This window comes from Catharus ustulatus, chromosome 29 (assembly GCF_009819885.2).
Source record: "Catharus ustulatus isolate bCatUst1 chromosome 29, bCatUst1.pri.v2, whole genome shotgun sequence".
Taxonomy (NCBI): domain Eukaryota; kingdom Metazoa; phylum Chordata; class Aves; order Passeriformes; family Turdidae; genus Catharus; species Catharus ustulatus.
In genome coordinates, this window is record NC_046249.1 from 5,921,274 (window position 1) to 5,940,660 (window position 19,387).

General features: G+C 46.3%; 1 protein-coding gene across 2 annotated transcripts in view; it reads left to right on the top strand.

The window, feature by feature from the left end:
• The first annotated feature begins 310 nt into the window (after positions 1 to 310).
• The window catches only part of ELAVL1 (ELAV like RNA binding protein 1), a 46,313-nt gene continuing 27,236 nt past the window's right edge, over positions 311 to 19,387 (top strand). For both annotated transcript variants that reach the window (XM_033082022.1, XM_033082023.1), the window contains exons 1-2: positions 311 to 390; positions 12,203 to 12,386. In XM_033082022.1, the coding sequence (XP_032937913.1) occupies positions 12,215 to 12,386 (172 nt within the window). In that variant the 5' untranslated portion in view covers positions 311 to 390; positions 12,203 to 12,214. The remainder of the gene's footprint in view (positions 391 to 12,202; positions 12,387 to 19,387) is intronic.

Below are 19,387 nucleotides of genomic sequence, written 5' to 3' on the forward strand. Positions count from 1 at the left end.
GCTCGCGTTTCTCCTTCTCCAAGAGCCCAGCCAGCCGCAGGAGGCACGTTCTCCTCCGGGCTCCTTTCTCACAAGAGCAGTCGAAGCCGCGGCCGAGGCGCACCGGCCCTTCCCAAAGCCCCGGGCCGTACTGGGAAGATCATTCTGGTTACGCTGCCGGGCCCCTCTAGCCCCGGCCCCGCTCCCCTCCCCCCGGCGCGCGATAGGCTCCGCCCCCGGCCGGCACTTGACGGACGAGCGAAGGAGCCAATGGCGCGCGGGGCACGTGTGCGCGGCAGCCAATGGGTGTCGGCGGGCGGCGCGGGGGCGGGGCCGTGGCGCTGGAGCGGCTCGTTGTGCGCTGCGGACCGATCGCCTCCCGCTGCCCGGGCCCGGCCGCCGCCGCCGCAGGTGAGGCCGTGCGCGGGTCCACGGGGCCGCGCCCGAACAGCCCCGGCCGCAGCCGCGGGGCCAGCGTGGGAGGGAGCGGGGCGACGGGGCTCGGGCGGCTGGGTCGAGGCCTGGGCCTGGCGGGGTAGCCCAGGCCTGTGGGGGGAGGGGCCGCTGAGCAGCGCGGGCCCGGGGCGGCGGGCGGGCGGGCGCCGGGGTCGCGGCCTGTGGGGCCCGCGAGGGCCGGATGGGGCACGGGCGGGGAACGGGTCCCGAGTCCGCCGTGCTTGCGGCGGGAAGGCCGCGGGTCACGGTGCCCGCGATGCGCTGCGGGTCCGCACCGCGTTTCAGGGCCTTTCTCCGTTCGGTTAATGGCCTCATCTTTCATGTTTATTTTTCCCGTGTCTGTGCGGACACAGCTTTTAAATCTCCCACGTTGGGTAGGACTGGTACGTCCCCGTTGACTGGAGGTACCCGAGGGTCCGTGCCAGCACGGTCAGTGCCGGTTGGCATCGATGCTGGCAGCGGGTCTGGTGATGGTGTGGCGGGTGCTTGGGGCCGCAAGAATCGTGGCTAATGCAACAGCCGCTGTTGTTTGGACTCGTGGGAGCAATTTTGAGGTTTGGTCTGTGTTAGCGGTTGGAAGAGGCAGGATTGTCCTAGGGGCCGTTTCACGGCAGCACCCATGAGAGCTGGGGTGGGACAGCCGTGGGGAGGCGAGGGCTCCTGCCGGGCTCTGCACTGCTGGGATTGCAGGAGCGTTTGTTGGGCACAGAGCTGTATCTGAGACTTGCTGGGAAAGGAAGCGCGGTTTGCTGTATGAGGACTTGCACTGGGATCCTGTAATCACTTAATGAGGCATCTGCGGAAAAGAAAAGAGGAAAGTGTTGGGAAGGGTAGGGATTAATTTCTTTTGTTGACGTCTGTTGTTATACTTGATTGCTTTTTGAGGTCTTTGTATTTTTGTTCATTTTACTCCCTGATTGTGGGTGTTGACTGCTCATATTGCTCGGCTCTCACCTCTTTACGAGCTGTTGTTTCCCTGTACTCATGTTTTAACCACTTTTTTTTCTGGAGCGTGAACAATTCTGTGACTTGTATATTCCCCATTACAACAAGGACGATGCACATGTTCCATAGTCTTTATCAAACCTGTAGAGTTGATGGGATTTCTTAGATTCCATTTGAGTCCTGGGTTATGTCTATGTCCGTGATGCTTAATAAAATCAAGAGTTCTGAGCCTGTAAGTCTGTGTTGCATGAGATGTTACTATGAGTGTCCTGGTTTTTGTTCTGTAGCAGCGTAACTGTGTATAATGATCCCAGTGCTCCTCTGGTTTCCATGATTCAAGGTCCGGAGTTACAGCTGTGATTGCAGTAGGCTCTCCCCAGGCCCTATTGGAATATGAACAGGAGCATCTTAAGCTACTGTGATTGTTAAATGCCTTGTACAGTGGTTTTTTAGCCCTTCTGTGGGTGGTTCTGCAGGACCAGATCAACTCCTTAGGGAGTTGTCTTGAGCATTACCGAGTTTGTGAAAACAGCAGCACAGTCTGAATAAAAAATTGATTGTTGTTATATGTAGCAGCTTACTTATCTGTGTTTTTTGAACAGTGTCTGGTGCCAACATGGACTTAAATGTGAAATATGCTCTATGCTCTGAGTTCAGTTACTATTTTCTTTCTGTTTCTTGCATGTTCTATCACTTTTTTTTTTTTCTGCTGGGAAAAGCCCTCCTTGTCTTGACCTGAGACATGCCATTTTACTCTCAGAATCCATTCCTTTCAGCTGTTGTACCATCCCACTTTCTCTCCTGAAGCTTTGGTGTTTGTCTTGTTTCTTGCTTATTTGTTGTGGGCTCTCTGAATGCATTCCCAAACTTATTGGCTGGCATTCTGACCACATGTGGATAAGCTGCCTGTGAAGTTGGTGGACTTTTAGTGACCATCTTTAGAAAGTTCAAACTTGTTATGTTTTCAGACCTCAACAAGAAGTTGAGAGAAGCTGTTCTTTCTGCATTTCCAGGTACTTTAGAAACAGCCTGGAAGGCAGCAGCAGGAAAGTCCTGCAAATTTAAGCATTTAGGGAGAATGAAAGAGTTCAGCAAAGGAGAGGTGATAAATTTTGACTTATGCTAAAAATCATCAGGGCACTTCTCCTGTCTGATGCACAGTTCTGTATTCAGGCACCTGCAAGCTTCAAACTGCTGCCCTAAATGATCTATTTGATTATACAACCTTGTTATATGTAGGTGATGTATGCAAAAATAGATTTTAATTTTTTTTTTCTGAGGGGATAGGGTGGAAATAAGCTGTACTGTGATGGCAGAGAGACATTCTTCATGTGTATGGGTTTGCTGCCTTTGTTTTTTTTGTTTGTTTGTAATATTAGTTCCAGCGGCATAGTACTATAGTACTACAAAAGTATAATTTTCCTATCTCCTACTACTTCCATGGCTTCCATGTAGGAACACAACAAACCATGCAAACCATGGTGTCTCACCAGACCCAGAGATGGATTTCCACCTAGTTGTTTTGTGCTGGTGAACAAGCTGGATGCTGTCTTTTCCTCTTGGTATTTACTTGCCTTCCTGCTCCATCAAGGTGAAAGTGTTTGAAGATGGGTCAGTCTTATCCAAAGTTGGATCAATGTGTGGAGCAGCTGTTGTCAGAAAGTGTCTGGAATCTACAGTTCTTATGTCCACTTCTTCTCATCTCCTGTCCTCTCAGAAAGGAATCACAGCACAGTTGTCTCCAGGTGTCTTTTATGTAGGTAAAAAGATTGCCAAAGGCAATTTTTGGACAATCTGACACTGTCTAGAAAAAGGAAGTTAATAAATTTTGTCTTTTCTTTTAATATCTATTTATCATAAATCTGTTGGTTTTATTTTTAAATACCAGTGCAGAAGGTGAGATAGTCCAGGCTGCACAAAGTTCTTTGATGTCTCTTCCCTGTGTAAGAACTTGGTGGTGTTAACTGGCAGAATCTTTGATCCAGGGGCAAACAACTGTGGAATCACAGAATGCCGGAACGGTAGGAGTTGGGAGGGACCTTAGAGACCACCTTGTTCCACCCCCTGCCATGGGCAGGGACACCTTCCACTATCCCAGGCTGCTCCAAGCCCTAATGTCCAACCTGGCCTTGGACACTTCCAGGGGCAGCCACAGCTGCTCTGGGCACCCTGTGTCAGAGCCTGCCCACCCTCCCAGGGAACAATTCCTGCCCAATATCCCATCCAGCCCTGCCCTGTGGCAGTGGAAGCCATTCCCTGTGTCCTGTCCCTCCATCCCTTGTCCCCAGTCCCTCTCCAGCTCTCCTGGAGCCCCTTCAGGCCCTGCAAGGGGCTCTCAGCTCTCCCTGGAGCCTTCTCTTCTCCAGATGAGCGCTCCCAGCTCTCCCAACCTGTCCCCAGAGCAGAGGGGCTCCAGCCCTGGGAGCATCTCTGTGACCTCCTCTGGCCTGGCTCCGCAGCTCCATGTCTTTGTTGTGCTGAGAAGTGTATTGTGCTGCTTGAAGGGTGTTGATGTGAAACTCTGAGCAGAGCCTGGTATGCTCTATCTGTCAGGGATGGCTGTTAACTTAGGAAGATGGGGAAATCTGGCAGCAGATGTTCAGTGCCTGAGCCACAGGTTTCTGGTTGCCCTTATTCCTGCGGCTTGGGCTGAGAGGGGCCCCGATCCCTGCTATGTGTTGGAGTAGCAGTGGATGGTAATTATGGCCAGCCTGTATCTGATTTCTGACAGCATCCCAGTGATGATTAATTTTGTTCCTATGAGTGAGTGTAGTTCATCAGACTAGTAAAGTAAGGTCATTGGTCTGAAGAATGCAGCTCGTTTTTTGGCCTCAAATGCTTTTGTTTCTGAATATAAGCATTGACAAAAACACCTTGATGATGTTATTACATGGACATGAATAAAACCTTTAATTTAAAACCCTTCCAGACAAATCTGATTGCTAAGGAACATCTAAAACTGCTTTTCTGAATTATTAAAATTATGACAGTTGAGTTAGACCAAAAATGTGCTCAAAACTAAGTTTATGCCCAGTGTTTATAAAACAACATTAAAAAAAAAAGAGCTTAAAATATGTTGCACTGAGATCAGTGATTCAGCATATGGAAATAGAATTTGTGAAAATGCAGCAGCAGATTTTAGTAATGGCTGCTTCTGATGCTGAGCTATTTTTAATGACAAAAGTGTTGCCATTGTCTTAGGTGCAGTCAAGCTGAGGAAAACAAGTGTCCTCATTTTTGGTGTGCAAAGGGGGTAAGAATCAAAGAAATGAGATCTTTTACCTCTGGAAAAACCAAAGCGTTGGCAAGTAGACAGGGTTTGCTTGGTTGCCAAATTTGCAAACAGAATTTACATATCAGTGTGGAAGGATCATGTATGTACAGAATCTGTGACAACATTCAGAGTTTCAAGGTGAAAGAATCTTCCTGATTAAAGACAAATTATTTTTTAGTGACCCTCAATAGCATATGTCAACACTGAGTTAGTTTCATTTTTGTGGGGAGAGAGGGGGGGTTAAAATGCCAATTGAATCAAACTGAATATTGAATTTAAGGTTTTCCCGTTTGCTAACTTAAAATATTGTGCTGCAGAACAGAGGAATTCAGATAAGCTAGAGAATTTTGACCTGATTGATTGCTCTGGGACAGTAGAAGGAGAACTAGGGTAACTACTTTGGGGAAAAAATCTGTGGCACCTCACTTTCTGCCTTTAAATTTCCATGTGTATCCAATCATCATGTTCACAGTTCAGGAAGATAGCTTTTCCAGCAGAATTTAGGAGTCATATTCATGAAATATAGCTGCCACTCAGCCTGAGCAAGGAAAGGTGAGACCAAGACTCTTGGTGTGGTCACAGACTTTTGGAAACAGCATCAGGCACCTCTCAAACATGGGCACGCTCCCTCATATGCGATTTGGTTTTTTTTGTAAGAAAAGCATTACCCTTTGCCCTCACAAATGTACAGAAATAATCTGTTGGAAGACTCAGGCGTGTTGCTTGGATCTGAGTTGAGGCTTTGAAGTGTGTGACTTGTAAACACTGGGATGACCTTTGATTCTCAACTTCATGCCATTTTCCCTCATACACTGTATATATACTGTTCTTGAATTTAACAGACAATCTGGATTTTGTAATTTCTCCCTCCCCTCAAATGGCTTTTGATGTTTGCTCAAGATTTGACAGGAATTTGAAGGAATGGTGCATGAATGCGTGGTAAATCACATACCAACAGGACTTGCACTGTGCAGTCCTTGTCCTGTGGCCTGTCTGTATTCATGGAGAGGTCTGTGCTTGTGGGGTGCAGTATTCAGAGCTGTTGGGGACATAAAGAGAGTTCGAAGTAGAGAGGTCTGAGTTAAGTTATTGAGAGACTGTGTTCTGACTGTGGAGCACTGGGAAACTTTCTTGGGAGGCAGATAGGGCTAGGGGAGGGTTTTCTGCTGCTGTGGCTATTCAGGTGAAACCTAGTCTGTTCTTTACAGATATTTCAGAGAAGAAAGTATGTTGCTTTTTCTTCCCTCAGTGTCTGTCTTTCTCTGTTGTGATTAAACTCTTGCTTCTGAATCCTGGCATGACAGCTACCTGCAAAGCAAGCTTTTGCATGACAACGCTGTGTTTGATAGTTCTTGAAAATTGTTTTCTTGAAGCAGTTTAAATTCATGGATGCTCTTCAGGCCCTTCTACATGTGTCCTATTGATTTTGACATGTGTTCCAGCCTGGACATCTCAGCACCTCTGCACCTGCCTTCTGGATCTGTTTGGCACTTGTCTGAATGTGGTAGTGTCCTTTTTGTTTTGTTTCAGGTGTGATCTTCAAGGCTCAGCAGCTTAAGTAAGACAAGATTGTTGCCTCTTAGTCAGCCATGACTCTATGGGGGAGGCATGTCAGCAAATATCCGTGTGCTGGAGAAACAGAAGGGCTCTAACAGCCTTGAGATTCTACTTGAAGCACCCCATTTAGATTCTTAAGTACACAGGCAGAGCTCAGTAATAAACCTATGAGACTAAAGTGTGAGTTGATGAAGCTCATGGGCAGAACTCTCTGCAGCATCACTGGTTTCAGGATTCTTGTTCATTTATCACTGACAACACCAACAAGGAGATTTTACCGCTCCAGGGACTTTGTCAGCACTGTACACTGAAACCATAGAGTGTCCTGGGTGATGTTGACATTGCAAAAAAAGATGGAGGTTCTGGGTGAGTAGCTGGGTCAGCAACCTCAGGTCTGCTGTGGTTTAAGGACCATGCTGTGCTCACTGTAGCCCATTCCCAGTGCTCCAGTCAAGGTGCCACGAGCTCTATGCTCATTTATCCAGGAAGAATTTCCCATTTTAAGTTCTGCACTAGTTGCTCCATCATCCATTCTGCCTGAAGACCTGCCTCCATCTCTGGGGACCCCAGCACAAGAAAGACATGGACGTGTTGGAGTGAGACCAGAGGAGACCATGGAGATGCTCCAAGGGCTGGAGCCCCTCTGCTCTGGGGACAGACTTGGAGAGCTGGGGATGCTCGCCTGGAGAAGAGAAGGCTCCAGGGAGAGCTGAGAGCCCCTTGCAGGGCCTGAAGGGGCTCCAGGAGAGCTGGAGAGCGACTGGGGATAAGGGATGGAGGGACAGGACACAGGGAATGGCTTCCACTGCCAGAGGGCAGGACTGGATGGGGTAGTGGGAAGGAATTGTTCCCTGGAGGGTGGGGAAGCCCTGACACGGTACCCAGAGCAGCTGTGGCTGCCTCTGGATCCCCAGAAGTGTTGCAGGCCAGGTTGGACATTAGGGCTTGGAGCAGCCTGGGATAGTGGAAGGTGTCCCTGTCTGTGACATTAGGGCTTGGAGCAACCTGAAATAGTGGAAGGTGTCCCTGTCTGTGACATTATGGCTTGGAGCAATCTGAGATTGTAGAAGGTGCACTTGTCTGTGGCAGGGGGTGGAATGAAATGGTCTCTTAAGGTTCTGTCCAACCCAGCTATCCTAGGATTCTGTGAGCATCTGTTTAGGTGTTTATGTACTAATTTTTGATCCCAGTAGTAGTCTGGTGCCTTTTCAGTCCTGTGAACAAGGTGAAGGTAGACAAAGCCTCTTGTCTCATGTTGAAGACTGACAGTTCTTTTTGCCAGTGCTCTCATTTCATATGATCTCCACAGATCCATAAAGGTCTTCTATGATGAAAGGGTGATTGTCATGGTCAGTGCAACATTTCTGCAAATAATGCCCATGAGAGCTTTTCAGTCCAGTCCTGGGAGTGCTGGCCTGTCTGAGGGTGCCTGAGCTGTCGCTGGCACAGGTGGTGAAGTGTTGGGCTGTGTGGATTTAAGCACTTCCAGAGTCAGTGTGGAAGATTGGGGCATAGCACATATAGTTCCCATTACTCTGTGTACCCTTGGGATTGTAAGTTTTAGGGCATCTTACCCAAGGAAGAAGGTGGCTGCTGCTTTTTCAAGCAAGCTTTTGCAGCATTTGGTAATTTTGGTATTTTTTAAAAATAAGTGCAGTACAGTGGAACCTAGTCTTAAAGTTTTAGTTTTTTGGGACATAAAAATGAAGGCCTGTTTTTGGAAAAAGTTGCAAACTATTTGTCTCTTTTCAGTCGACTTTCTCAAAAAGAGAAACATCATTTAATGAAGTTCTAGATGCAGGTTAGTGTCTAGGCCTGGTTCTCAAATCTGGAATATTTACTGATAGAAATGGATTGTTATTGCTCTGGTAAAGAAAAATCAGGACATTCCCTCAGCATATTTCAGTGAGAGCAGAATAAAAACTTGTTTTCCAGTGTAGCGTTGCTTGTTTCATCCATCCTATCTTATAGTGTTCCTTTTCTTTTTGGAAATCTTTTTGATATGCAGAGGTTACAATTCTTCAGGGGTTCTTTTTAACTTTTCTGGCATGGGAACTGTTCACCTGTTGAGGAATACACCTGGTGCAGGGGGGCAGCAGCAGTGTGAGCTGCAGGTTGTTCTGGGAGGGAGTTTTTCAACTCTGACAGACTTGGGGTCATGACCATTTCTCTGGGGAGCCTCTTCCAGAACCTTTTCCTAATATGCAACCTAAACCTCCCCTGACACATTGAGAAGAGCCTGGACTAAACATCAGGATCAGGATGGTCACAGACTGGAAGGAGGCACAGCCCGGGGGGGCTTTGTCTGTGGTCCCTCCCCAGCAGCACCAACTCGAGCTGTTCTGTGTTGCTGCACCACGGAGGAACCGGAGTCTGGGGCTGTGCTGTGGGAAACCTGGGGCTGAGGTGCTGAGAGGAGCTGGTCTGACTGAGGGAGTGTGGAGTGTGCAGGGAGTCACACAGGGCCTTTGGAGTCACTGGAGCCACCTCTGCAGAGGGGCCTTGATCCCAGCAGTTCCAGTCTGGGGCTGTGCCAGTGGGACCCCCAGAGTGACACGAGACTGGTCAAATGGGGGAGTTTCCTTAATGCCTCACCAGAAGGGGAAGTGATTTCCCACTAATTTCCAGGCTGGCTGGACAAGTGTTAGTCCTGCAGTAGATTGTCTAAGTGCTCAGCAAGAGATTAGGTAGAAAGAAGCATCTTCTCTCTCAGTGCTCTGCTCCTTTAGTTCTCCCATGCCTTTATTGATCCTGCATGCTTTGTTCCTGGTATCCCATGGAAACCTTTGCCAGGCCTGCATGCAAAGGCTTCCTATGTTTGCTTTCTAAAAGCATGAAGAAAAGCAGGTGGAAACTTCCTTCCCACATTCTAGTGGCTCTGAATCAGCACTGTCCCAGGCACTGCTAGAGTATCCTGGAAGGTGCAGACTGTGGGTTTTGCAGACAAGTTAGAGGATGTGGGACAATGATACCAAATCAATAACCACTTGCCAAACCCTTGTCAATTTTGCTTTATGGCAAACATAAGTGTGCTAACTTTCCGTCATGGTGTGGTGGGGAGGTTTCTCTGCTTGGTATCCTACTGTGGTGCCTCCTTTTCAGGCAACAGATATACTCTGGAGAATTAAAAAAACCCCAAACCCCCAATCTTTTAAGTGTCTGTCCTTGAAATCATTGCAATATATAGAAATGTCCTAATCTCAGCAGCAGGAAGGATTTGTATCATAAGTAAATGGCAATAAAGGGCAGATTTGGTTAAAATGAAAGAAATTTTAATTTCTTCCTCTTAAATGTGGAAAAATCTCAATGTTTGTTCCTTTGCTTACTAAATATTGTAGTTGTGCTGTGCAACTTGCACTCATCAACATATCGGTGTATTCTGCGTGTAGAGCTTGAATTTTATAGAGGGCAAAGGCAAGCAAAGTTGCCTTCTATTCAAATAATTCTGAAAATGTGTGTTACGTGGTTTTGTAACTTATACATGGTGACCAGAGACAGTTCAACAGTTTGAGTGTTGTTTACCAGAACAGGAAACTTCTCTGAGATTTTGCTCAGCAAATTCTGACAGAGCCAGCAGGGAATGTATATTTAATGACAGAATTTGCAGTACAACTGAGATGACCTGGCGGCTTAAAAGTTGTCTGCTGAGGGAAGTCTCTTGCCCCACTTCCAGCTTTGCAGTGCTCTCCATGTTCTCCTATCGTGTGGCATTGACTGGTGCTTGTCTTGCTGCAAGGAAAGCAGATTAGAACTGCTGACACAACAAACAGGACTTCCATCCTGTGTGGTTTTCCATTGCTTTTGCAGTACTGATTGGTTATCCCATGGGCAAAGGGTGCTGGAATGGGCTCGTGTTGCCACTTGAAACACAAAAATGGGAGTGGAATCTGATCTGTGGTTGGAAGGGAGCAAGAGCTGCCAGCTCTTAATGCTTCAACACATATTGAGAAGATAAAGATTCAGTTCAAATCCATACTGTGTTAAATCTCAAATTAGCATAAGTCTTCTCGTGGTTTATTCTATAATGTGCTCAGGTATTTATTTAAAAATTTGACCTTCACTGTCAGACTTGAATTAACAGCAGCTGCTCGGGAAGGGCCTGGAAGTCCATGCAGGGAGCATTTCCTTTCTAGACTGAGGATTTCTGGTTGCTGTTTCTGAATTCGTCTATTATTCACCTTCTGGCTGTCAGTAGTGCTGCAGTCCCTGGAAAGGCTTATCCTTTGGCAGATCCAGATCTGTAGATGCTGTTGCGGAAAGGGAGCTAAGATATCCTGATTTTAAATATTTCAAAGTACAGTAATTTCATGACTATAAGCTGCACCATTTTGACTAAAATTTTGGCCTGAACCTGGAAGTGCGGCTTATAATCAGGTGCAGCTTATATATGGACAAAGAATGAAAAGTTGCTGTTTTAGTTTGGAGGACAGGTGTCTGCTGAGAAAGGCAGGAGCTTCCCTTTGAAATGGAGAATGTAAACCCTCTCCTTCCAAATTATAATTTTGAAATCAAGGGGCTTTCAGGCAAAGATGGGAATTAGGAATAACAGTTCTTTACTAGGGAAATTAAAATAGAAATACAGAACTACAAAGAAACAAACTCCAAACCCTGACAAAGTCAGAATACAACCTGACACCCTGTCAGTCAGGTTGTTGGTAGCAGTTTCATTAAATGATGGCTGCAGTCCTCTTGTAGTGACAGATGTGGGTCAGTTGGAGCAGTGCTCCTGTACAAGGTGCAGTTTCCCTCTGGAGGTCCAGTGGTGATGTGGAGGAGTCCCATTTCCCTCTGGAGTCCAGTGGAGAAAGGGGCCACCTTAGTGTCCCAAAACCTCTGTTTTTATCTTGGTAAGAAATGTTGGGCTCTTCCCCCTGGTTGGAGCAACTCCCAATGGGATGAAGTAATTTTATCAGCCACACAGTCGGACTCAATGGCCATTAGCAGAAAATGACTTGCTGGAGGAAGGATGGGTTGTGAAAAGATAAAGAACAATACCCGCCTGGTTTCAATGGATGGCCCATTAGCAGAATATCTCCCACGGAGATCAGGATCACTGCCCCCACCCTCAACAAATGGTGATAGAATAGATACCTTTGATCACATCCTCTATTGTAACCCAAGACAGTTGTCGACACCCGGCTTACAATCGTGAAATTACTGTAATTGAAGTGCTTGAAAAACTAGGATTCTGGCAAGTCATGAGCAGCTTGTGTCTGGTGTTTTAGTTGCAGGTCAACTAAAACATCAGGATTCAGTCCCTGACAGTGGAGTGATACAGACAGTATCTTCCTCTGATAGCAATTCTGGATGTTTTCTCAAGGCTTTCTTTAAAAAGCTGCAAAAATAGAAACTCTATCAAATACTCAATATGCCCCCAAGTCAGTGTCCAGCACAGACTCACAGGGTTTCACACACACAGTTAAGCAGCACTAAAGGTAGCATTAAAGAGTAACAGGCCTTGAGGTGCAGGATGGACAACATTTGCAGGGGAAAACATTCAGATAATTAGTAGTCCCCAGCTGAAACACTGAGCTGGGTAAGATCTTGCTGCTTCTTGTTTCCCTGTCTGAAAGAGTTCTGGGCATAAGGTTGGAATTCATGTTGAGGTGGCAGTTTGGTTTCGTCTGGTCAAGTACCTGGACATGGGGACCTGATTTTTACTTTGGCTGTTGGGAGTATTTTGGTGTTTACAGGAATATCTTCAAAATCTATCTTGATGCTTTTTATTAATGTAAAAAAATAGAAATCCTGAGGAGCTCTTTAGTGGTGCATAGTTCTGTAAAATGTTGTGTTTGTGCTTTTGAAAGAATGAATTGTTCTGGAATTTTCGACAAATAATGTTTTGTTTTCTGAGTTGAAAAAATGCATTGCTGAAGCAGTGGCTTATTCTCATTTTTTAAAATAAACATTCAAACTTATTTCAGGTGGAGGAAGTTTGGTTTATGGAAATGTGAAGATCTAAAGCTCACTGAGAATTTTTTCACTTTGCAGATATATTGTAAAATGTCCAATGGTTATGAAGATCACATGGCTGAAGATTGCAGGGATGATATTGGTAGGACAAATTTAATTGTGAACTACCTCCCTCAGAACATGACACAGGATGAATTGCGGAGTCTTTTCAGCAGCATCGGCGAAGTGGAATCTGCAAAACTTATTCGGGACAAAGTCGCAGGTATGATTTAGTATTTCAGAAATTGTCATCTTGTGCTAGACTTCTTGAGCAGATACTTGATTAAATACAGCTTAATGTAGAAATACTAAATATTTATGTGTGTGTAATCAAACTATTGACAAGTTTCCCTGGAGCTCCTGTAATGCCAGGATTGGGAGGATGAAATGCTCAAGGCTTAGTTGTGTTGTGTGTATGGCTAAGAATTCTAAGAAGTGCAGTTCCCTAATTTGAACATTAATAGACAGGTCTAAAACTGGTTTATATTTAGTCCCCAGATGATTTATTCTTCCTATAGTCTGCATGGTTTTGACTCCACCAGAGCTCTGAATATACAAACAGAGCTTTTGTTCTGATTTTGATCAGGAAAATAAAGGTATGCTGAGGTTCTGAAGTGGCTGTAGGTCTTATCACTGTTGTGGAATTTAACTTGTAAGTTCCTTAAATAGGATTGGTAGTAGTAGCTTTAAAATATGAGAGGAATGAATTGTTCTGACTTGGGAAACTTAATGTTTCCTTGAAGCAAAACAAATGCTGACAGAGCAACTGCTTCCATATCTGTTTAGTTGCAGGAGGTTTTGGCTACTCTCTGAAGAGGTTTTAATCCTTGCAGTGTTAAAATACTTAATTTATAAGTTTTGATTATTCTTGTTCAGAATCTACAGAGTCTTGGATTCAGTGACAGCGCTTGGTTGTATCTGGAGGGGGGGGGGAAAAGTGCTGTTAACTAGCTGTGCACGGGTGTTGGTTCCCAGCCTGCAGCTCACAGCTTGTGGAATTCACTGCTGCACATGCTCAGTGTTGTATTTCAGGCTCCAGCAATACTGATCGTTATCTAATCCTGCTCCCCGGTCTGTAAAAGCTGCATGGGAGCTGATGGAATGCATGAGAGCTCTTTGTGCGTCATCTTTAGTGCTTTATTTGCTTGAGAATACCCATGAGAACTGAATAATTAAAAACTTCAGAATTTCCCTTCCAAGTAGCCCCTCTGATTTCCATGTCTCTCGCTTCCCTGATACCTAACAGATGAAGCATCTCGTGATGTCTGTCTGTCTCAATGTGTGCTTAAGGGATGTGTATGTTCAGTCATGATAAAATAGTTACATAAATACTGATTTCTTTGAATGTTTTGATGGGTGAGTGTTTGTCCCATATGTTGTCATGTGCTTTGTGGTAATTAGAAGTTGAGGCTTACTCTGAAGGCTGGTTTGACAAGGAATAAGACCCCTTGCTTAATGATAGCAAGTCATAGCTGACCCACAGCTTAGACTGTAAAACAAGCACAGAACCACCTGCACAGGAGGGAAGGATATTTTCGGTGGGAAGCAGGAGACTTATCATTACCTGATATTGAGAGCCAGCTTCACACTGTTACCTGTAGCATCAAAGACTCTGGTAAAGTCTGGTTAACTTTAACTTGGAACTTGACAGTGCTGGGTAGTTTAAAGTCCAAAACATACTCTTGTGTGCTTGAGGTTGTTCTTAACCTCAAGAATCAGAAGTAAAATTGCTGTTATTGTTGCAGAGAGTCCTTGAATGCCTGTGGGCAGAACACTGGCTTTTCTCTAAAGTGGTTGCAGGTGCTGGATTCTGTGTGGCTGCTGTGGTCACGCCACTGAATTTTGTTGCTACCTAATTTTTCATTTTCTTGCTACACTACTAGGAGCAGTTACCAGTCGTCTCCATGCTTACTGATTGTTCTGAAATATCAGTGCCAAAGAACTGGCTCCCTCTGAGCATTTTTTCTTCCTCTTGCTTTTGTTTCTGCCCCTTGATGTTCACATTATATTCTCTATTCTCAGACTCTCTGTTAACCAGATGAATGTACAGCAGTCCCTGAACAGAAAAATCCTCTGGGACAGTTCTGTTTTTCTTATGTCTCCACTTGCGTTTCTCTGACCCCATGGCAGGCAGCAGGAAACTAGAGCTGCAGAAAAACCTGCTCAGCTCCCTGACCTTGGCTTCTGGTCAGATAAGTCATAGTATTGGCATGTGAAGTAGAGTGGGTTGAGTAGCCTGGACAGGAGGGAGGGAACCTTTCGCTTTTGTTGGAATTAGACTTTTTGCATCAGTTCAGTGACTTCATTGAGAAGAACTACTTTTGGTGCCCCCATGAAGTTTTAATAATCAGAGTATTTTGTCTTTGAAGTTCCCTTTGTTGTTTGTCTTTGCAGAGTTAAGATCAACGTTTAGTTAATAATGCCTGCTTTTCATAAAACATTGAATGATACATGCATTTCTTCTCAATTTGTTAATGAAACGTGGGGCAGAAGATACTTCTACCTGGAATGCAGTTTTTCATTACTTATTGAACTGGCATAAGCTGTCTGGAGACTCATTTCTGGGATTCAAGAGCTGATTTGAAAGCCAAAGTTTGGGTTTGTTTGAGCAAAGTATTTCATTATGATCATTGCATATATTGTTGCGTTTTGTTTCAAATGCAGCAGAGCATTGAACAATCTGTGTGAAACGTGTTAAATCGTGGTTATTAAATGTAGAGAAACTCCTTGAAGCCTCCAGACTGCTTACCATTTATCTCACTACTGATGAGCATTACAGGAAGGTGAAAATAGCTGCAAATCATAGTGTCAGTTCACGTTCCTTACTAGAAGCTTTTGGCTTTGTGTACATATGTGTTATAACCATTGATAAAGGTGCGACTGGCTCTGGTTTGCTGTTTGAGATGTGATGGTTTCCTTTTCCCCCCCCCTTTTCCCCCCCCTTTTTCCCCCCCCCCTTTTTCCCCCCCCCCTTTCCCCCCCCCTTTTTCCCCCCCCCCTTTTCCCCCCCCCCTTTTTCCCCCCCCCTTTTTCCCCCCCCCCTTTTTCCCCCCCCCCTTTTCCCCCCCCCCCTTTTTCCCCCCCCCCTTTTTCCCCCCCCCTTTTCCCCCCCCCCTTTTTCCCCCCCCCTTTTTCCCCCCCCCCTTTTTCCCCCCCCTTTTTCCCCCCCCCCTTTTTCCCCCCCCCTTTTTCCCCCCCTTTTTCCCCCCCCCTTTTCCCCCCCCTTTTTCCCCCCCTTTTTCCCCCCCCTTTTTCCCCCCCCCCTTTTTCCCCCCCTTTTTCCCCCCCCCTTTTTCCCCCCCTTTTTCCCCCCCCTTTTTCCCCCCCTTTTCCCCCCCCTTTTTCCCCCCCCCTTTTTCCCCCCCCCCTTTTTCCCCCCCCCTTTTTCCCCCCCCCTTTTTCCCCCCCCCTTTTTCCCCCTCCCTTTTTCCCCCCCCCTTTTTCCCCCCCCTTTTTTCCCCCCCCTTTTTCCCCCCCCCTTTTTCCCCCCCCCTTTTTTCCCCCCCCCCTTTTTTTCCGCCTCCTTTTTTTCCGCCCCCCTTTTTTTCCCCCACCTGTTTCCCTCCCTTTTCCCTCAATCACTTCAACTAGGGGTATTCTAGGGATATATTCCCAGATTCTCCTTGTGTTTATGGGTTCAAACTTCTGTGGGATCTGTTTATTGCTCCTGACACCATATCCCTGCTCTGAGTCCCTGCTGGCTCAGAGGTTGCTGTGCACACCTTGCTGTCTGAGGCTTCCTTCCGACAGTGATTGATTTTGTAAAGGTTTCCTGTTGCTTCCCTCACACATTCTGTACTGCCTGAGCAGGGAATGTTTTCCTTCTCTTACTCATGACTTTGTGCTGTAGGATCATGCTGATCCATCTCATGGCTCCAAGGGCTCTGTCTGTACCTGGCAGCTCCCCAGACATGGCCCTCTCTGTGCAGAGGCTGGAAAGGAGACATGGGCATCCTCTGCACTCTGCATTTGCTTGTGTCCGTGTGAGTTCCGGCAGAGCTCGCTAGGATCCAGCTCTGTGATCAGCAACTGTCAGGGCAAAGGGGTCTCTCCACTGCTGCTGGCAAGTGTGGAGCAGAAAGGATGTTTTGGGGTGACTTGTTAAGGCTTTATGCAGGAGTTTGGGGTCCATCTCAAACTTTGCTGACATGATGGCTCACTCTCTGCAGGTGTGCCTGGGACATGTCACTTACAGGACCGAAAGAAGTCGCTTTCAGATAGTTGCAGTTCCTCAGGAATGAACATAAAGCTTTAGCCTTTTCCTGCCTTTTGCTTTTCATGTCTTCTCTGGAAGACTCACTCTCAGAAATTTTGCAGCTAAGGAAGAAATGCATGTCCTTGTCCATGTGATCTTTTCAAGCAGAGAGGGGAGGAGGATTTTACTGCCCAGCTATCAGGTGCTGCAGGGTGGTGAGTAGCTCAGGTTCGTGTGACAGGGCAACTACTCATTTCACCAGTGCAGTGAACTCAGTCTAGAAACGGAATTCTGAAGCGTTCTTGTTTATGGAAAATACTTAAGTGTTCTCTTTGGCTGAAATAGTTTCCTTTTGCATGCACAACACCTATGAAATTGTTTATGCAGGTTTGCTGTAAACTGTGCAATTGGAATGCATCATTATCTCTGGATTTTTTTTTTTCCCAGCTCTTTAATCACATTTGGTAGTTTGTGATTTCTTTAAATGTACATTCAAGAAAGCCTTGTGGCAATGGTTAACTTAATGAGAAGTGCAAATGGTTTGCAGACAAATTACCCAAATACTGAAAATGTGAACATCAACTTTGCCAGCTCCACTTAATTCTCCTTGTCATAAAGGTGACCACATAAACTGCCTTGGAGGTACAAGGGTGCAGGAATACAGTTAACCTTAATGAGAGAATCCTGGAATATTCTGAGTTGGTTGGGACCCACAAGGATCAATTCCAACCCTGGCCCAGCACAACCCCCCCCCCAACAATCCCACCCTGAGCATCCGTGAGAGCAGTGTCCAAACGCTCCTGGAGCTCTGGCAGCCTTGGGGCCGGGACCATTCCCTGGGGAGCCTGGGCAGTGCCCAGCACCCTCGGGGGGAAGAACCTTTCCCTGAGCTCCATGCCAAGCCCTGACACAGCTCCAGCCCTTCCTGGGCTCCTGTCCCTGTCCCAGAGCAGAGCTCAGCCCCTGCCCCTCTGCCTCCCCTCGGGAGGAGCTGCAGCCCCCGAGGAGTCTCCCCTCAGTCTCCTCTGCTTCAGCCAATGAGCCGAGTACCCTCAGCCTCTCCTCAGACCCTTCTCCTCCAGATCCTTCCCCATCTTTCTAGCCCTAAAGGTTGCCTGGGTTCTTTCAGAGTGATCAGAGCACAGCCAGTAATGGCAACAACTGTAGCAGCAGTTCTTGGGCTCTGCTTCTCAATGTTTAGGGCGTACCTGGGGTTGTCAGTGGATTTCTGGTACCCCTCCTATGACCCAGAGTGCTGGCTCCTGTCAGGATGGGATAGCTGCAGGACACCTGGACTCGGAGCAGGTTGCTCTGAGCTTTGTCAGGAGTACTTGACCAAAAGGAGGTTAGGGCTTTTGTTCTGGTTGACCCCTGCTTGGTGACAGTCAAGCACTTGTTTAGCTGGTGCTTAGGCTGAGCCTGTACCAGTATGGCCGAGAGCAGAGCTTCTGGAGCACTGTGAGCAGGCAGAGCAGGGCAGAGACTGAACATTCTGCTGTGTTCAGCCCATGCATGCAGGTGTGCTGTGGACTCCAGCAGTCGTGGCAGCACCTATTCCTGAAACAGCAGAGGCCTTGTACAAAGAAAAGTTGCCTCGACTGAAAAGGATGGTGGAGCTGTGCAGCTGTGCCTGGGCCTCTCACGCAGGCTGGGCAGATTTGTTCTTAGTTCTGCAAGTGAGGAGGACCTATGTCACCACGTGAAGGGCCTGAGGGTGTCTTGTGAACCAATCCCTGAGTTTGGGGGTTGTCAACACAAGGTGCAGCTACAGGGGAGTTGCTAGTGAAGTACCCAAAGTTTTGACATCAGGGCCAAATCTGTTACATGTGTTGGTCACTGAGCTGGCTGATGGTTCCAATTGCACGTATGGTGTGTGCAGTGATGCTTGACTGGGAGCAGTGGCTGGTCACTAGTTGTGGTGCTGCCATTCAGAGGGACCCTGAGAGTGTTCTCTGAAAGTCTTGAGGCAGGGCTGGTACAACAGGCAGTGCCTCCCTGCTGTTTTGGGGTCGTGAGTTTCCTTCTAATCTGTTTGGATATACTGAGAGGATTAAATATATCCCTCCTTACGGTACAAAAGTGGGGAAAAAAAAGACCAAGAGAACTGTACAGATCATTTGATGGCCCTGCTGCCTTTGCTTTCCCCCCCTCCCCCCATCAAGTCATACAAATGAGCCATGTAGCAACGTCTTTGGTTGTGTTCTAATATTTTTCAGCATGTTTTAGTGGGAGTTACTGTTCCACATCTTACAGTATTTTCATTCTCTTGCAGTAGAGCAGCTGTATTTCTGCAATGTAGAAGTTGGGTTCAGCTCAGCTGTGATCTGGGCAACTGAGCACTCACTGAGGTTTTTGTACTGTAATGTTTGCAGCTAAAGAAGTGTCATTAGTTGAAAGTTGAGGTTTCTTCCTTAAGAGAAGGAAGAAGTGAATTTTTGAGCTGTCAGGATCTTGAACAGTCAGATTTTTGTTCCAACAACAGGTGGACAAATTCTGTCCTGTTTAAAGAAATGCAGTAAGTGGGCAGGCATCTTCCTCCCAGACACTCTCAAAAAAGCCAGCCTGTGGTATTTCTGCACAGTTTTGGGCCTGGTATTTTCTATGTTCACTTTACAAATCCTTTTCACTTCACAGAATCTCAGTTGCTGGCAGTTCATCTGGAAAAGGAGCCCTGGAGCAACTGGAATTAATTCTCAATATATTAAGAAATGTTCTGGAACTGAGAGAAAAGAAAAAAAAAATTAAAAGAACATATAAAAATGATAATTATGTAGAGAGGCTTTGTGCAATAAAAATAATTACTAAAAAAACCCCACCCTTTTGTTTACAGAATTTAAAGCTGTTACTATTATGATTGAATTTTTTGCAATATTGTGGAGATGGTGAGATTGCTGTGAGCTCTCTGAACCAGGTTTGACAACAGACTTTCGTTAAGTTAGCTTTGTAGCATTTGACTTTTTCCCAAAAAGATGCCTGTTTGAGTTGCTTGTATTCATCTTTGTTTTAAGGCAAATACCGCTGATTTTACA